This window comes from Gopherus flavomarginatus, chromosome 4 (assembly GCF_025201925.1).
Source record: "Gopherus flavomarginatus isolate rGopFla2 chromosome 4, rGopFla2.mat.asm, whole genome shotgun sequence".
Lineage (NCBI taxonomy): Eukaryota > Metazoa > Chordata > Testudines > Testudinidae > Gopherus > Gopherus flavomarginatus.
In genome coordinates this window covers 101,921,867-101,939,291 of record NC_066620.1, presented here as the reverse complement: position 1 = coordinate 101,939,291, position 17,425 = coordinate 101,921,867, and the positions used below count along the sequence as shown (strand labels likewise).

At 39.6% G+C, this 17,425-nt stretch overlaps 1 protein-coding gene across 1 annotated transcript in view; it reads left to right on the top strand.

The window, feature by feature from the left end:
- Positions 1-13,755, top strand: part of MTHFD1L (methylenetetrahydrofolate dehydrogenase (NADP+ dependent) 1 like) — a 234,382-nt gene extending 220,627 nt beyond the window's left edge. The window contains exons 26-27 of the mRNA XM_050951602.1: positions 7,424-7,532; positions 13,465-13,755. Coding sequence (XP_050807559.1) covers positions 7,424-7,513 — 90 coding nt within the window. The 3' untranslated portion in view covers positions 7,514-7,532; positions 13,465-13,755. The remainder of the gene's footprint in view (positions 1-7,423; positions 7,533-13,464) is intronic.
- The last annotated feature ends 3,670 nt before the right edge of the window (positions 13,756-17,425 follow it).

The following is a 17,425-nucleotide window of genomic DNA, read 5'->3' as shown; positions in this document are numbered from 1 at the left end:
TAAATGGTATACAGGCCTTCTGTCTGGCCCTTTGCACAGGGGTCAAGCTGGGAAGTGGGTAAGTGGAGAACATTTACTCACCCATGTAGCCACATGAACTCCAACACATTTCTCTGTGACTTCAGAAGATCAGTTTGCCTGTAGGCGTGTCAGAAGATACACCACCAAATGTCTTCTGTTTGTCAGAAGAGTTCCTAACTGATGTAGCAATAGGCACTTTAGAAATGCCTAAAATGCAGGTGGACTGAGATTTTGATATGTGTTATTTAGCATATAGTATAGCACGTGTGACAGCAAGCTGAGCAAAAGTGAAGTACCAGTAATATGGAGAAAAACACAATCAGAAATGGCTCATCCTTTTTTCCTATATTGTCATTGACTGTCTTTGAACTTCACAGCTATAGCAGAGCCAAGTCCTGTATATACAATAGCTATTTAGATCAATTATATTGATTGAATAATATGCACCCAAGGAAGTCAGCAAATAAATTCCTCTTTATCGAATGTCTTTTTTAAAAACTGATTAAAAAAAAAAAAAAACCTCTAACCAGTTCTTGGCAAGAAACTCGTGTACCCTCTATAGAGATCTGTATGTCAACGATAACTTAATGTGTTGATTAAATTTTCTGAGACATTATTGCAAGAATAAAATCTGTTAAAAATATAACAAATTATCTGTAGTGGGCATATCCAACAAACACACGTACTTAACTAATATGAGAATTAAATAGCTTAAAATGTTACTTTCACTAGCGGATAGTGGGATTCAATTCCAGAAGTGCCACAAGCAATTGTTCAAAGTTTCTCTCTGGGACCTCTCATGAAGAAAGGAACAGAGGCCATGTAACCTGAGTTAGTCCAACTCTTCTAGGGATTGTAGGCATCTCAGCAATATCTGGCGGTTGATGATATCAAAGGCTGCTGTCACATCCATAGCAATCAGCAAAAGACACTCTGGGAATCAATGGTAAATCTCCCCTTGATTTCAGTGATAGCAAAGTTAGGCTAATGCTGAGGGCTTTTGAAAATCCTACCTTTTATCTTCTGTGATCACTAAGAATTAATCATTAAACTCAACCAGAGCATTTTCTGTCCAATACCAAAGCCTAAAACATGGTTGACTGGGATTGAGGGGACCGGAGGTTTGCAGAAACTACCAGAGTGCTACTACCACAACTTTTTCACCACCCTTCCCCAAAAAAAGGAAAATTAGATGTAGCTCAATATTAGCAAGGTTTCTGAGAACAGCCTTAATGAAGCTTCCTTAAGAATAACTTACACCCTGCTCTTGTAAGGAATCATAGGTTTCCTACCTTTTTGAAACTCCAGTGTCATAAATACCTAAGACAGATAGCAGTTGTATTAGACCTTTTTCAACTAAATCATGCTTTACTTTTGCCAGTGTTGGTTTCCAAGAAGTATAATTATTAACAGAATCCCCACAATAACTTTTATATTTAAAGCATATTGCTTTTTCCTCCAAACCGCATTGTTTATGTAATACTATAACTATATGCACATAATAGTGTAGCCATCAACACAAGTGTTGCACCTATCACAAAATCTTTCTGAAGGATTATTAGCTGTAGTGCAGAATTACAAGAAAACTTTCAGGGGTTTGTAGAGAATCGCAAATATCGTATTGGAAATTATTGATCCAAGTGAGTTCCTACAAACTTGCACCCAGTTCCCTTGTTAAAGCAGCAAAGAGTCCTGTGGCACCTTATAGACTAACAGACGTTTTGGAGCATGAGCTTTTGTGGGTGAATACGTCACGAAGTGGGTATTCACCCACGAAGGCTCATGCTCCAAAACGTCTGTTAGTCTATAAGGTGCCACAGGACTCTCTGCTGCTTTTACAGATCCAGACTAACACGGCTACCCCTCTGATACTTAATTCCCTTGTTGCATTTCTTAGCAGATGTTTAAAAGCTGGGTGGATTCTTGGTAGATGAGATTTCTTGGATGGAGAAAACATTCAGATATATTGAATGAAGAGTTTAAACTTGAAGTCCATACCACCCGTGGTTATTGAAATTCCATTGCAGTTTTGGCAAGAGAAGATGTGATAGCCATTACATTCTAGTTTGGGTAGTTTTAGTCTGCCTACCTAAATTCCACCTGTAGTTTCATTTGGATAACATTCTCATTCACGGCTACTTACCCCAACCTGTTTTTGTAGCCTTGCTGTGTGGTGTTACTTAGCAGCCACGTTACATTGTAGAGGTCACTGAATATCAATGGTGGGTGAAGGGATCCCTGTGTAGTATATATGATGTGTAAGCTGTGAGACACATCAGGATCTGGTGTGCTTGAAAGGCACTGTGAAGTTCTTATTTGCTGTTTCAGTGCATTTTCCCTGCTGAAAACTGGCTAATTACCCAAGTGATTTCTTTTAATAGGAGAATTTGCTCTTTCAAAGCCCATTATTTTCTTCTATTTTTTACTTTTAAAATACTGGTGTCAATTTAGTGCTTATTTACGATGAACAAGGCTTGGAGACTGAAGTCTTTTATTTATCCACTGAGCAGGGTACAGCATGTGTAGCAACCAGATGCAGATTAACAAGACCCTCTGTACATGAAGATCCAGGCTCCCACTACCTCTGGAGGGCTTCTGAGTTCCACCTGCTGGGTTTGGGATCAGTCTATAAACTCACAAACACTAATCCCACCCTGTACTCTTTTGGGATAAAGTAGAAAGCAGGGGAGGGGAGGGAGCTTTGCTTCAGAATATGCAGCCATGCAGAAAGTAAGCCTGTCAAACCTATTGTACCTGCTTTGCAATCTACTGAGCAACCTTTTTTCTGTCATTTCTTTTTAATTTTTATGAAATAGTGGAGTACTAGTGAGGGGATCAGTCAGTAATAATCCCATAAATCATCCAGCTATCTCCTCCTTTGTGACCCTGTAGTAAAGATAAAGGACCAAATTCTGTCCTGTGTTACATTTGTGCATACAACTGGCAACAGCAGAGAATCTACTCAGGTTCACCATTGCTATTCAGAACTGTGGGCAATGGTGAAACTCACAAGGCATGTCAGTATTACTCTGTGATACACTGAGATAGATGATGTTTTCTGTACTGTGATGTAGATAAAATATACCTTTTTATGCAGCGGGGATTTTAATACAGTTGAAATCACTCCCTTGTGTTCACTTCATTCCTCTGTGTCAAAAGAGTTAAAGCCCCCTGCATTAATATTAAAGTGTTTGGAATTCACGTTTCAGAAAATTTCAATGTTTGTCATCTGTTAATGAAAATCATTTTGGGTGTCACTCTGCAAGGAATTAGAAGCACAGCGACTGATCCTCAACTGGTGTAAATCAGCATCACTCCATTGACTTTAGTGGCCTCTGAGTGATTTATACAAGGAGAGAAGTATTAACTAATTAAAAAAAGTTTGACTTTAATTTAGAACCGGTGATTTTAAGAATGTTATTTCTGTTAGGATGTGATGTTTATATAGAGTGAATGAAGACTGTCCATGTGTTTGGATGTACATATCTGTAGATCTACTTTACAAGTTATAGGGAACTTGGGAGCTCACTTTCTCTGGGTTATAGCAAAGCCATCTCCAATACAGCCAGAAACCAAAGTCTCAGGGGAGGTGTGTACATGTAATGTTGTAAATTTTATTAAGGCAATTTCATATTGAGATAAGTACTTCAGTTTGAGAAGTCACAAACGGGAAAAAACCTGCTATCCCAATTAGTGCATCCCCTGCAATTGCAAGATATGGTCCCCAGAGAAAAGACAATATCCCAGATTTTAGCCCAGAGTATGTCTGTGCTGCAACCTGAGGAGTGATTGCAGCATAGATAGACATACCCATTCTAGCATGGCTAAAAACAGCAGTGTCAATGTGGTAGCAAGGGCTGAACCAGAGATGCTAGATACATACTTGCATTTCTAGTCCACACTGAAGTCTCCTGCTATGTCTACACTTTTATTTTTGGCTGTGCTAGCACAGGTAAAGCTAGTGTCAGTACATCTATCAGCACTGCAGTCATACCTGAGATTGCAGTGTCAACATTCCTCAAGAAGTCAAGCCAACATAATACAGTAACTCCTCACTTAACGTTGTAGTTATGTTCCTGAAAAATGCAACTTTAAGCGAAACGATGTTAAGTGAATCCAATTTCCCCACAAGAATTAATGTAAATGGCGGGAGGGGATTAGATTCCAGGGAAATTTTTTTCACCAGACAAAAAACTATATATTATATAGATATACACACTGTATACATTTTAAACAATTTAATACTGTTCACAGCTATGATGATTGTGAAGCTTGGTTGAGATGGGGAAGTTAGAGGGTGGGATATTTCCCAAGGAATGTCCTGCTGCTAAATCAGAGGTTCTCAAACTTTTGTAGTGGTGACCCCTTTCACGTAGCAAGCCTCTGAGTGCCACCCCCACCCTAAATTAAAAATACTTTTTTATATATTTAACACCATTATAAATGCTGGAGGCAAAACAGGGCTTGGGGTGGAGGCTGACAGCTCGCGACCCCTCATATAATAACGTCATGACCTTCTGATGGGTCCCGACCCCCAGTTTGAGAACTGTTGTGCTAAATGATGAACTAGCACTTAGCTGAGCCGTTAAGGGTTAACACGTTAATGTAGCCTCTCATTCTACAAGACAGCAGGAATGGAGGGAGGGGAGACAACATAGGAGACAGAAACAGACACACACCTTGTGTGAGGGAGAGAGAGAAATGCACACTGTCCTTTTCAGTAAGCCTACCCACTCTTAAGTGCATTGTCTTTTTAAGTGGATCAGGAAGTTGAGACAGCAGCTGCTGCCCCAGGTGCTCTGTCTCTCTTCGTCTGTGTCCCCACCCTGCTCTATGTGGAGAAGAAGGGGTAAGTGGGGTGCAGGAGCGGGGGCAGGGGGACACCCTGACATTAGCCCTCCTCCTTTCCCCCCGCACAGCAAGCTGGAGGCTCGGGGAGCAGCTCCAAGGCAGAGGGCAGGAGCAGCACATGGCGGTGGGGGGAGGGACAGCTGAACTGCCTGGCAACTGATAGCCTGCTGGAGGGCTGCAGCACAGGGAACTTAGGGTAGCGGGGAGCTGATGGAGGGCTGCTGGTCCACCCTGGTTCCAAGCCTCCTCCAGCAATGGGCGGCTGTTCCTGCAAGCAGTGGACAAAGCAGGCAGCTGCCGAATGACATTAGAGGGGAGCACTGCACAACTTTAAATGAGCATGTTCCCTAGTTGATCAGCAATGTAACAGTGAAACAATGTTAACTGGGACGACTTTAAGTGAGGAGTACATATGTAATTACACAATACTGTGTTTTGAGGAAGAGCCTCTGTTTAATGCAAACTAGCAGGGTTTCATATCCCTGTAATGTAATAAAAGATCACAAATGACTAAATTGAAACTATTTAGGGGGGGAAAAAAAAAGGAAATGTAATGTCTGAAGTTTTTTTTCCCATCAGCAGTTGGTCTAGATTAGAAGAAGACAGAATATATCACTAATCCATGTAAACTGAACTCCTTTCCCCCTTGGATTAACGCAAAAAGGGGAAGTGGAGTTACTTTATATAATATACATGAGTATTTAAGTTTCTGTGAGGGAGTTTTAAGTGATATTGTTGTTTCTTTTCCACTATTGTAATAGTAATACTAAAATAGATTTCAGGGCACAGCTGCAGTGTAAAAGCAGTGGGTAATGCTAACTAGATCATTGTACATGCATTAAAACAGGTTGACTTATAGAGAACTAGAAACAACTCCAGTCAGAGAGGGGCCATTAAACTTGGCTCTCTAGGGCTAAAATAGCAAGCATATGTGTTCCTTTTCTGAGACCCATCAGCATGGTGCAGCTCTCACTGTGGCCAGAGAAAATTTCATTTCCCTAGCAGATACTTAAATTGATGTTGAGGAGAGACCCTCAGGGCCAGATTGAACATTGGCTTTAGTGGACCTATGCTGATTTATCCCGGCTGAGATCCTGGTCCTCAAAAGTCCATAGATCTTTTTTGTTTTTAATAAAATTTTGATGCAAATAGGCTCAACGCTTGAGCACATGCATAACTTTAAGCACATATAGGCTATGTCTCCACTACAAGCCAAGTGTGTGATTCCCAGCTCCCACAGATATACTGCTAGCTCTCGGCCGAGCTAATACACTAAAAATAATAGTGTAGCCAGGGTAGCACAGGCAGCAGCATGTTCTAGCCACACTGAGTATGTGCCCAGAGGGTGTGGGTGGGTTTGTAATCAGGACAGATAGCCTGTGTACCTTGGCTATACTACAGTTCTTAGTGCACTAGTTCAGAGTGAGTATGTCTGCACAAGCTGGGAATTGCACCCCAAACTCATAGTGTAGATGTAGCCTTAGTTAGATTGTAAGCTCCTTGGGGCAAGGGCCATTATTTTGTTGCATGTTTTGATAGGGATTATAATTCTCAAAAGTGTTTAAGTGATTTAGGAGCCTAAGTCCTATTTTCAAAAGCAATTGAGAAGCATAATGAGATGTAGAGTTCCTAACTGCCTATAACACTTATGAAAATGGGCTCCTAAGTCACTTAGCAATTTTTGAAAGGTGCTGCTGCAATACAGATGATAAATAATAGTAGCATAAGTAATCAAGGTGAAGCTAGAAGTAGGCAGTATGTGAGACTACTCCCATTATTTAAAGTTAAGCATATGCTGAAGTGCTATCCTGGAGCAGGGCCTTAATTATGCGTAATTAGAACTAATCAGGCTTTTGTGGCTTTATATTTCAGCCAACATACAGGGATTGGATCTTCTGCCAGAACTGTTACTGCTTTAGTGCATTGTAGCACTCACTGCAGGCTCTATAACTTCTTGGTGCTGGGAACTCTCAGGAAAAATGCATGGAGCCCAAGAGCTGGGAACTCCTAAATGATGAAATAGGAATCACCCATAATTTATTTTAATCATCTCAGTTCACTCTTGGTGTTAATTAAGTATCCATAGTCATGAAGGTGTTAAGACTAATTCCTTTGCCATGTGCTGCTTTCATTCACAAAGACACACGGTTTAACTTGTGTGTAGTGCCAGGGGAATTCACGTAGTATTGCCCTATACTTTGATCTACAAAATTCCTGGTATCATAACTTTAAATGGATAAATACTCAGAGGCACAAAGAAATCAAGAGTGTGTCTGCATTTTGTGAAGAAGGTCACTCTTGCGTCTTCCTAGTTTACAACCTTAAACACTGTAACGGTTCTTATTTTTTCCCCTTTCCTGTCTCTCATAAGCTCAGATTTAAAAAATAAATTGAAGTAGCAGATGGTTTGACATTTTAAAAGAAATTGCAGCTGTAGTTGTTGAGTCCATGAATAAGAATCTAGCCTTTCACTTCATCAAAGGTATATATGCACAGTGTGATTATCCGCTTACAATTGCAAGAGTGTAACTTTATTTTATTGTCCCCACAGATGAGCACCATGCCAGGACTTCCTACAAGGCCTTGCTTCTATGACATTGACCTTGACACAGACACAGAGCAAGTTAAAGGGTTGTTTTGAGAGAGGTGTCCAAGTTCAGGTGGGTTATGTGTAACAGTGGTTTAATGGGCTGTTTTCTTTCTCACTTTACAGAACTACTAATTATTTCCAGGAGTAAGAAATTGGTAGAGGTTTTGTCATTGATACATCAAGGAATCAGTATTGAGGTTTGGGAAATATTTATTTCATTATTGCATCATATTGTATCGGAATATAGTAATGGCTGGTACTAAGTCCTCAATTGGTATAAATTGGCTTGGCCCGTTGTCTTTAATGGAGCTATGTCAAACTATACCAGGTGAGCATCTGGCCTTCCACAGGGCCAATCAACAGGGCTTTTATTTTCTGAAATCATCTCTGTCTAGTCTAACCTCGCATATTGCTTCTGATGGTGATTCCCTTTCACAGCCTGTTTTTGTTGTTATATAGATTTTCCCAATAGTTTTTCCAGAAAAAATTCTGCCCCATCATAAACCCATTATTACTCTTCATTCTGTCCTCTTAAATAGAGACTACTTGATCCCTGTCCTCTTTATCATATGACAATATATTTGAGAGAGACAAGGTGGGTGATGTAATCTCTTTTATTGAACCAACTTCTGTTGGTGAAAGAGGGGATAAGCTTTCAGGCTCCACAGAGCTCTTCCTCCAGTGTAGGAAAGGTTATTAGCATGTCACAGCTACCTGATTACATTTCACAGACCTGAAGAACAGCTCTGCGGAGCTCAAAAGCTTGTCTCTCTCACCAACAGAAGTTGGTCCAATAACAGAGATTACCTCACCCACCTTGTCTGTCTCATAGCCTGGGACCAATATGGCTACAACACAGCAAACAATATATTTATTGTATGTATTTAAAGCCTTTTTTTTTTTTCTAATTTTGTTTTTCTGCACATTTTTCAAATCCAGGTCTTTTCATCTTTCCTGAGAAGGTGCGTTTTCCAAGCCCCTCATCCTTTTTACTCTAAACCTCCCCTAGCTTGTCCATCCTTTTAAAATCAAAGTGGTTACCAAAACTGAATTCAGAAGTCCAGTTGAGGCTTAGAACATGCCAAGTGGTGTAGAATAATTGCCTCTCTTTAGACATCATAACCCTGTATAAAATCAACTAATATGGCTTTTTTATTACTGTTACTCATTCAGTATATCATAAATGGTAACTCTCAGATTCTTCACAATGACGCTACATTCTAGCTATTCTTTGCCTGCCCTATATTTAGGATAAATAGGTTTACTTCATTTTAGTATGCCCCAAGTACCCCAAAAAAGCAAAATTAACTGTTCATTTGCCTATGCTATAAGATAATATCCTTCAATCTGGTCAGAGCAGACTCTTACATTTTCCTGTGTTCTTCCTATTTCAGCAAGAACTGGTTAGACTGAAAGTTAAATTATAGGTTTTGACAATTATCTTATGTACTAAGTGCCTTTGGCTATTTTACTGCTATGTAGCTCTATGCATGGTATTTCCTGGTGCATACCCTGTTGTTTTGGGAGGAATTATTAACACTATAAACTAGATAGATATTTGCTCAGAAAGTGGCATGTGATCCTCTTTGAACAATCTAAAATGACAGCAGAATCCTAAGAAAAGACCTATACACAGACGCATGTGCTTTCTTCAGTGAAGTGGTTCAACCAACATGTTTGCTACTTTTAGTCGTGTTAAAGGCCATCATACCCAAAGGGCAAGAAAGAGTTTGGGGTTTTTTGTTGGTTGGTTGGTTTTGTTTTGTTTTTTTGCTACATATATCTTCAAGAACAATAGTCAGAAAACAGATAAGAAACTCTCCTTCTGACTATAAAGGGCTTTGCTCTGGAGTAATATACAAAGTGAAAATATTGAACTTGGTTTTTTAATCAGCTTGGGTATCTTTTGGGGTTGAAAAGGAAATGCTAGTAAATTAAACTCTAATCAGGTTCTTGAGAATCACATGCATCCCAGCATAAAATAGTAAAGCTATGAATCTATTGGGGATGTGCTGGTAAAATCAACCACATGAGGAGACAACCCTGTGAGTTTGAATTCTGAAGACCTTTTGACCATAATATGTTGAAAAATATGGGCCTAGATTTTCCAACTTAGGTACCTATAGTTAGACACCTAATAAGTGTTTTCTTAAGTGCTGTGGATACGCTGGTCCCATTAACTCCAGTGAAAGCGATGGGCGTTCAGCCCCTCAGAAAAAGACTGTTACCCTGTGAGGTCTTTATGCATCTTCCCTTCACTCCCAAAATGCTGAGATCTGAATAAGAAGCTCATTAGGCTTTCTATGGAGCTGGAAAAAATGTGGGAGAGCTAAAGACAGGGAAATAAGAGAAATGGCAGAATTTAAAAAAAAAAACCAAAAACCTTCCCCCAATTTTGAGCTCTCTTTTTTTTTCCCACCACAAGTTATATGTGCTATCTTAAACTGACTTATATTAGCCTAGTCAAGAATCATTCTCCGAGTTCATTTTTCACCCATGAAAGGTCTCGGCACTGAAGCAGTCTGCGCCAAGGGCAGATGGACTGCACGGAGGTATGCGTGGGTGTATTCATATGATGACAGATACAGTAATTTTCTGTCTGCTTGATTGAAATACTTTTGTTGTGGTCATGGTGTATAATGTAAATTACAGTAGTATTGTATTTTGCCAGCTAAGATGTGGCAGTTGTAAAGTATTCAGAGATTAGTCCAAGAACTACAGCTGTTTCATTATAAACACACATGCCTAACTGAGAACAGTTGTGCTAATGTGCATTCTGTATCCCACTCTGCACCGTGCTTAACCTCAGGAGGCTTTATAAGGATATTCAGATAGGCAAAGTTTGTGCTACTAGAACAATTCTCTGGTGTGCCTTTCTAATACTGAGCTAAGCTTTGGAGTCCATCAGTTGTCTTTACTTGTCAATAGTGCTAAGAAAGCTGGTGATAGTTCTTACAAGATTCTGCAGAATAGTCCAAGCCACGGTGTGTACTGTGGTGTAGCTTGCAGTTTGTATGAATTTTTAGAGTATATTCTAACCAAAAAAATAATTGGAAAAAAAGTCAAGGCTGAAAATGTTTTTCAATCAAATGCAGCCAACACTCAAAAGACAACTTCACACTTTGCAAAAAGTACCGTGCACCATTAAAAAACACCCAAGCCTTTAAAAATCTGGCAACGAGCATTCAAGGGAATGAGCTAATTCCCCACTACTATATAATTCTTCATTACTCATTATTGCCCCACCCAACCTCCACTGTTTAATGAGATACTTAACAGGGAAAAGTTGACAGTCGCTCCTGAAGCAGAGATTCTACAACAGGTGTCTACCTTCACTACAGAGATTCTTAGGGAGACCAGCCAGTGGCATTGGGCTAAATAGAGGCAGTTGTGCCAGCTGGAGGAGCTAAAAGAAGAGCAAGCTGTTGGGTTATTTGTGCTCTGGATCTGATAAGATCTGAGAACCAGACCCATGCTGTGAAGGAGAAGGCTATAGGGATCCCACTCTATGGGTGACAAGAATCCCTTTTCATTTTCTTTTGGTCCAGCTCTCTGAAACTAGATGTAGTAGTTGTCTCCTGTATCTGCCCTCTCCTTACCAGTTACCAGACTTCCATTCTTTCATTGTCCCTGAGTTCTTGTAACCAGGCAAGGCCCCAGCTATCAGTCATGTTCTTGCATTTTACACTTCCTTCCAGGGCTGAGATGAAGCAGGATGCTTTGCAGCATTAAGAACTGATACTGTGACACTTCTGCAGCTTTTCTAAAGGGCTGTTAACCTAGGTCACCTTATGCAAGGCATTATGAGGTGCATAAAACCCAGAAGGAAGCACAAACCAGGAGACTACAACTGCCTGATGGCAGAGAATAGAAAACTGTTTGACAGGAGTTTTAGCCTGTATTCATTCAGACATAGTCACCTGGAAAAGATATTCTTGAAATCTTTTTTTTTTCTCCTTTTGTTATTCTTCCCCCTCCCCTTTCTTTCCAACTTTACCTTTATTTCCCTTAACAGTCTATACCAATCTTGCATTTTAGGCAGCAGGAGTTTGCAGGTCTGTAGAATAAACTATCTTTTTGCCACAGGGAAAGGAGAAGTAAGTACATCATGTCACCACCTAGCAACATCATAAACATAGTGTGACTGGATCTTGAGGGAACTTATCCAGTTTACCTTTGCCCAGCCACTATGGGTCTTTGAATATGGGTGGGGACAGAGCATTTTCCTACACTTTAAGCCCCCTTAAGAAAACAGAAGAATCTAAAATCTCCATGTATACAAATCCACAATTTTAGAATTGTCCCTTGATTTTACATCCAAATATTACTGTACCACTGACCTTTGCTGATTGTACACTCTCCTTACATTGCTACCCTGAGGAGAGATGGAGAATTAGGGACAAGAACATGTGAGGAAGAAAGATTGTTAAAGCAGGGTATGTGTGAGAAAGAGAGGGACGAACTAAACTGTACTTAGTCTCTTATGGTCTTTCTGCCTTCCCAGCTGCTGCATGTACGTGTCATGTTTGGGTCTTTTAGTTGTCTGTATAACTCCTTGAGAATACATTGTAGAGTCATCTGCTGCTTTGTCAGTGCATTGTATGCATTAATTACAGCCTGTGTAGCAAAATGTTTCCCAACACATTCCATTCCCAGTTCCCTTCTTTTGTATCTGTTAACCTCTAGAAATTTTACTCCTCAGAAGTTCAGTCATGTCCTATTCAGATTTTTAATGACTCTGGATGAAATCCTAGCCCCACTGCCTGGCAGACCTACCATTGACTTCATCCTCTAAGCCCATTTTAATAACCTTTCCACATAATGATAATCACGGTGACTCTTGATTGTGCCCCTTCTGAATCTTTCCTAATTCTTCACTAGAATCCCTGTAATATGACTCCACCAATATATTTATTTAAATTTCTAGAAAGCCTACCTATCCTTTCACTGTGGGCTCACATATATTTAAATCGAGGAACAGGTGACACAAAGCAAGTCAACAGCGATCCTCACCCCTTCAGCCTGTTAGATTTAACAAATACCCCATCTTCTTTATCCTTGTATACAGTACCTAGCACAATGGGATCCAATTATAAATTGGGAGTGGTAGATGCTACCTCATCAAAAATTATAACACAGTACTTCACTTGTGACCCCGCCAGCCACCTTGTGACATTGCCATAACTATCTCTTGTGAGTTGTGCTTTGTTCTGCTGTTGATACGCTCCAGATTTCTGTTTGTTTTCCTAATTGTTGTTAGATATTGGGGTTGGGATTGTCACTTTCTATGCACTATTTCCCCCAGATCTGTTTGCTGATGACTTTCTCCCCATATAAACGGGTTGAGATTATTCTTAATTAGTCTTCACTACTAGCGAATCATTTGTGTTATCCTCCTGGAAAGGTGATTAAAAGTTGATATGAAAACCACAAATGTTTATATTGTTTTAGTTTCTTGATCAATTCTTGTTGAAAATGCATCTTGTTGGGGTTTTTTTTAATCACTTTAACAAAAATGTTCCAAAATTCTATGCACCAAGTTTTAAGTCAATGGAACTCTTTGTTGCAAAATGTCAACTCTTCAGGAGCCCATAGTAGGACTAGCATATGTGTGTGTGTGTTTTGTGTTCTGCTTCCAAGGGTTTGTATTAAGTGGAAATACACCTCTACCCCAGTATAACACTGTCCTCGGGAGCAAAAAAATCTTACCGCATTATAGGTGAAACCGCGTTATATCGAACTTGCTTTGATCTGCCAGAGCACTGCTTTACTGCGTCATATCTGAATTCATGTTATATCGGGTCGCATTATATTGGAGTAGAGGTGTATGTTATTTGTAGCACGTGGTGTAGTTAAATATTTGATCTAATTTTGCTCAGGGTAAAAACTTCTACCATTGAAACATTACAGAGCCTCTTTATTTTGTTAAAGCTTTTGTTTCTTTATTCCTGTTTCTTCAACCAATGAAAATTATTACTGCAATACTTTTTCTTCTTTTCCAGAATTCTGAAAATACCAACTGCTACTTCACTGTTTCCTGCAATAGGAGACAAGAGTGAATTTGAAATATGCCTGTTATGTGTCTCTGGAGGGATATCAAGATAGACCAAAGAGAAAAAATCTACTCTTCCTTCTACCCATTTTTATGACATAAAAAAAAAGTTTGTTACAAACTAATTTATTCTTGGTTTAGTGGAGAGAAATTTTTTGCCATGCTTACTATTGCTTGCATTTCTGAATGTTTGTTTTGTCGATAAAATGGTGTGAACAGAGAGGTGAAATTTTCCACTCCAGGATTTTGTATTCTTTATTTGAACTTCTAACAAAAGTATTTCCCTCGTCAATGGCCATCTAAAAAATTAACATAAACAGGATTACACGGCCTCATAAAGCTTGTTGCTCTTGAAAGAGTACAGTTCAGCTGCTGGCATTCAGGAGCTGAAACCACACACAAATTAGCTGCACATTTCTGAGTTATCAGCAAGTGTTGCTATGGGCACTGCTGGGGAAGAGCCAAATTTCAAATGAGGGGACTGTTGAAGAATAACAAACAAGACTTTTTTAATACAGAATTTGTATGTCCTCTGTGGGCAGACAGCTTTGAAAAATTTTAAAACATAGTGTGTCCCATAGTCATAAGTACTTTTATCTGTCAAAGGTGCTTGTTACCAGTTCTACAGTGTTTTTGGTCTATTTTGTTCAGTATCTTGGCTATAAATCCCAAATGTCAACAAGCTTTGTTTCTTTTTAAAATCAGCTGTCTACAGAGACAGAAGGAATGTCTGTCTTGTCAGTTTTTTAAAAAATATCAACCTCCAACTTTGTTTCCTGGTGAAGTGAGTTAGTGTCATTATTCTGGGGAGTTTTTCTTACAGTGTGAAATTGAGGGTCTGATGTTGCATTTACAGTCAGCAAGTGGTACTGACCATTCTTTATTTGGGGGTTGCGGTATGCTATTCCCATGCTCCAGCCACCCTCTGTAGGGACAGTTGGGTGCTGTAGCATGTCAAAAATCCAAAATGGAGCAGTTCTTTTGACTTTCTTTGAGTGCCCATTGAATGAATCACTGCTACAGTAGGGCAAACTTTCACCCAGAACATATTTATCAGGTTACTTTTGAGTATTTCCTTTCTCATTGTTCCTGTTTATTTTCCAAATACCTGCCTGAAAGAAGGGTCTTCCTCCTAATGCACATGTTCCTTTGACCTGATCCATTCAGTGAACTCCTTTGCAATATTTTGAACATTGAAAACACATTATTACACCACCACCTAGTAAAGTGGAGAACAGCCCAAAATGTCATGCTACTCAGATAATACATTTTACATCATCAACCAAGTCCACATAATTATCTCACTAGATGTAAGGGCCAGCTGCTAAAAATGTCTGGTGTCTTATGCAGAAATAATACTCATATTTAATACTTTAATATGGCCTCATTTAGGTTTCCAGTAACAAAATGTTGACAACTTTCAGTTATTTCTGGGCACAAACAAAAGCCCTGAACCTCCAAAAGTCACATTAGTGAGCTCCAGCTGCTCTCTGTCACCCGAGAATGCAATGCACTAGGACTTCACTTCTGCCATGGAGGATCTGGCTGATAAGAACCCTAATAAGCCAATTTTTTTAAATGATTTGGTTCATTTTCCCAGCACTTCTCTAGTTTGATTATTACATGCAATTTATAATTTAAAAAAGAGATAGAGCCAGTTTTCTATGCTCATATTCAAGAACTACAAGCTGGTGGGGTTTGGTTTTCAAAAAGAAAGGCACACAATGAAAAAAACAAGCTTTCTGTGTGATGAGGTGGTTATGGTGGTGGGGTTGGTTGCTTAAGCAGCATGTTGTACTTTTTTGGGTCCTTGGGTATATTCAGGCACACGGTTCTGGCTTTTTCCTGCTATGCTGGTTTTTCTATATAGTATGTATCCTGTGTGTAGTGAACAGGATACATATGTGTAGTCACAAAAGCAGAGCATTCTTGAAACCATGGCGCTTTCATCTGAGACAGAATTTTGGGCCTCTCAAGATCATGTTTTTCATTTTTAACCATGATAGTTAACATGTAAAACTGAGTGTGCCTCATAGCTGAATTGGATATTCATTTAAAGAAGTATTGAGCAGATTGCTGAGTAGAATCTCACGCACTGTGCGTTTAGACCACCACAGTAACTGACTCGTCTTTCTTTGGACTTTTTTTCTGGCAGCAATCCAGAATAAAAGAGGAGTCTGAAAATACACAGAATATTGTATTTTCAAGCTTTTGAAAGTGCTTCTTCTCAGGAAATGCTCATGGACTGGTTCCTTCAATAAAAGAGCAACAAAACAATGGGGTCTGGAGAGACAATATATCATTGTCCTTTTAAGTGAAAACAGTGAAATAATGACCAGAAAACGTTTATTTCCCAAGTGACATCCTGCAGTGGTGCTCCACCCAGCTTACTCATGTCTATATATGTTATAGGGGTCAACAATGTCTCTTTGGTCCTGTTTACATCTCCATTCCCACCATGTTTGGGGACTCCATTACATCACATGGTTCTCTAACCTGTTTTTTTTTTTAAAGAGTTGAGTCTTGCAGGGATGGAACCTTGTTTTAACTGTGTACCCTACCTGTGCCAGAGCCTTGGACTCTAGTGAGACAGCAGCACATACTGGGGGCACAGTTGGCATAATGCTCCTTCCAGAGTGCAAGAGTGAAACATATTTTAGCTATGAGGACTACTATGTTGTAACTTAGACCTTTAGCATGGAGTTACAGTAAAGATGGGACTCTGATGGTTCCAAGGCATTTGACATGTTCTGTTAATAAGGTTCACTTCACAAATTTAGCTTATGCCATGCTAGACTCTGGGCCCTCTGTGATTATACCCATACCAGCTACAATGATGTATAAACAAGGCTGTTACTAGCAAGATTTGAGCTCAGTTTTCCAGATAATTGTGGGCAGAGATTTTTGGTCTGAGAGATTTTATGAAACTGTCCCCTAGGCTCAATCTACGCTATGTTTATACCTATATTATAGTCTAATCCCACAACTCATTTGTATTTGTCGTGTAGACAGGCTTGAACACCACCTGGGTGAAAGATATAAATCTACACTTGTGGGGTTTCCTAGAGTGGTTATCAGAAAAACATTCTGCTCCACACTGCCTAAAGAAACTGCTAGCGACAGCCATGTTCTATACGTGGCTCTACCATAGCTAAATCAGTTCTGACCTCAGTACAGTGTGGATTCGAAGCACTCCTGGTTTTGAAGCATCCACTGCTGTTGACCAGTGAACGCTGCATGAGGAATATGAGGCTCTCAGAGTGATAGGAGTTAACAAACCACTCTGAACTCCCATTTTATATACACATGGGCCCCCATAGCATGTGTTCCAGGTAAATATTTTTAATTTAGACCATACTGTCTTTCCTCCCTGAACAATATTTCTGGTACTTATTTATCTTACCGCAGCACAAGAGCCAGTGAAAGTAGTCAGGAGTTAATGAGGTGTGTGTGATTGCTTGACAGTCATCTGGGTAGAGAATTTTTTTTTTTTTTTTTTTTTGCTACAATGTGCTGATGTATTCATCACCAAGAAATCTTTGAGCAGTTTCAATTACCTTTCATTTCCCAGGTTTGCTTTTCCCTACTCAAATATCTGCAAAAATCTTTTGAACTAACCAATTTCAGCTTCTTCACCTATTTATCCTTTCAAATTTTAGGGTGAGATGTTCTAAAGCACTCAGCACTGCCCTCATTCTGGTCCCACTGACATCAGTGGGAGTTTTACCATTGAGTGGGAGCAGTCTTAAGCCATCACTGAGCTCTTCTGAAAATCCTGCCCTCAGTGTGTTGTTTTTCCTTTCGTTTGCTTTATTTCGAGCGCCTTCTAGGTTATTTATTCTTTAAAGTGGAAAAAATTATCATGAGTATCATTAGTTATATAGTGCTGTAGGTGTTACTGGTGCTTTATG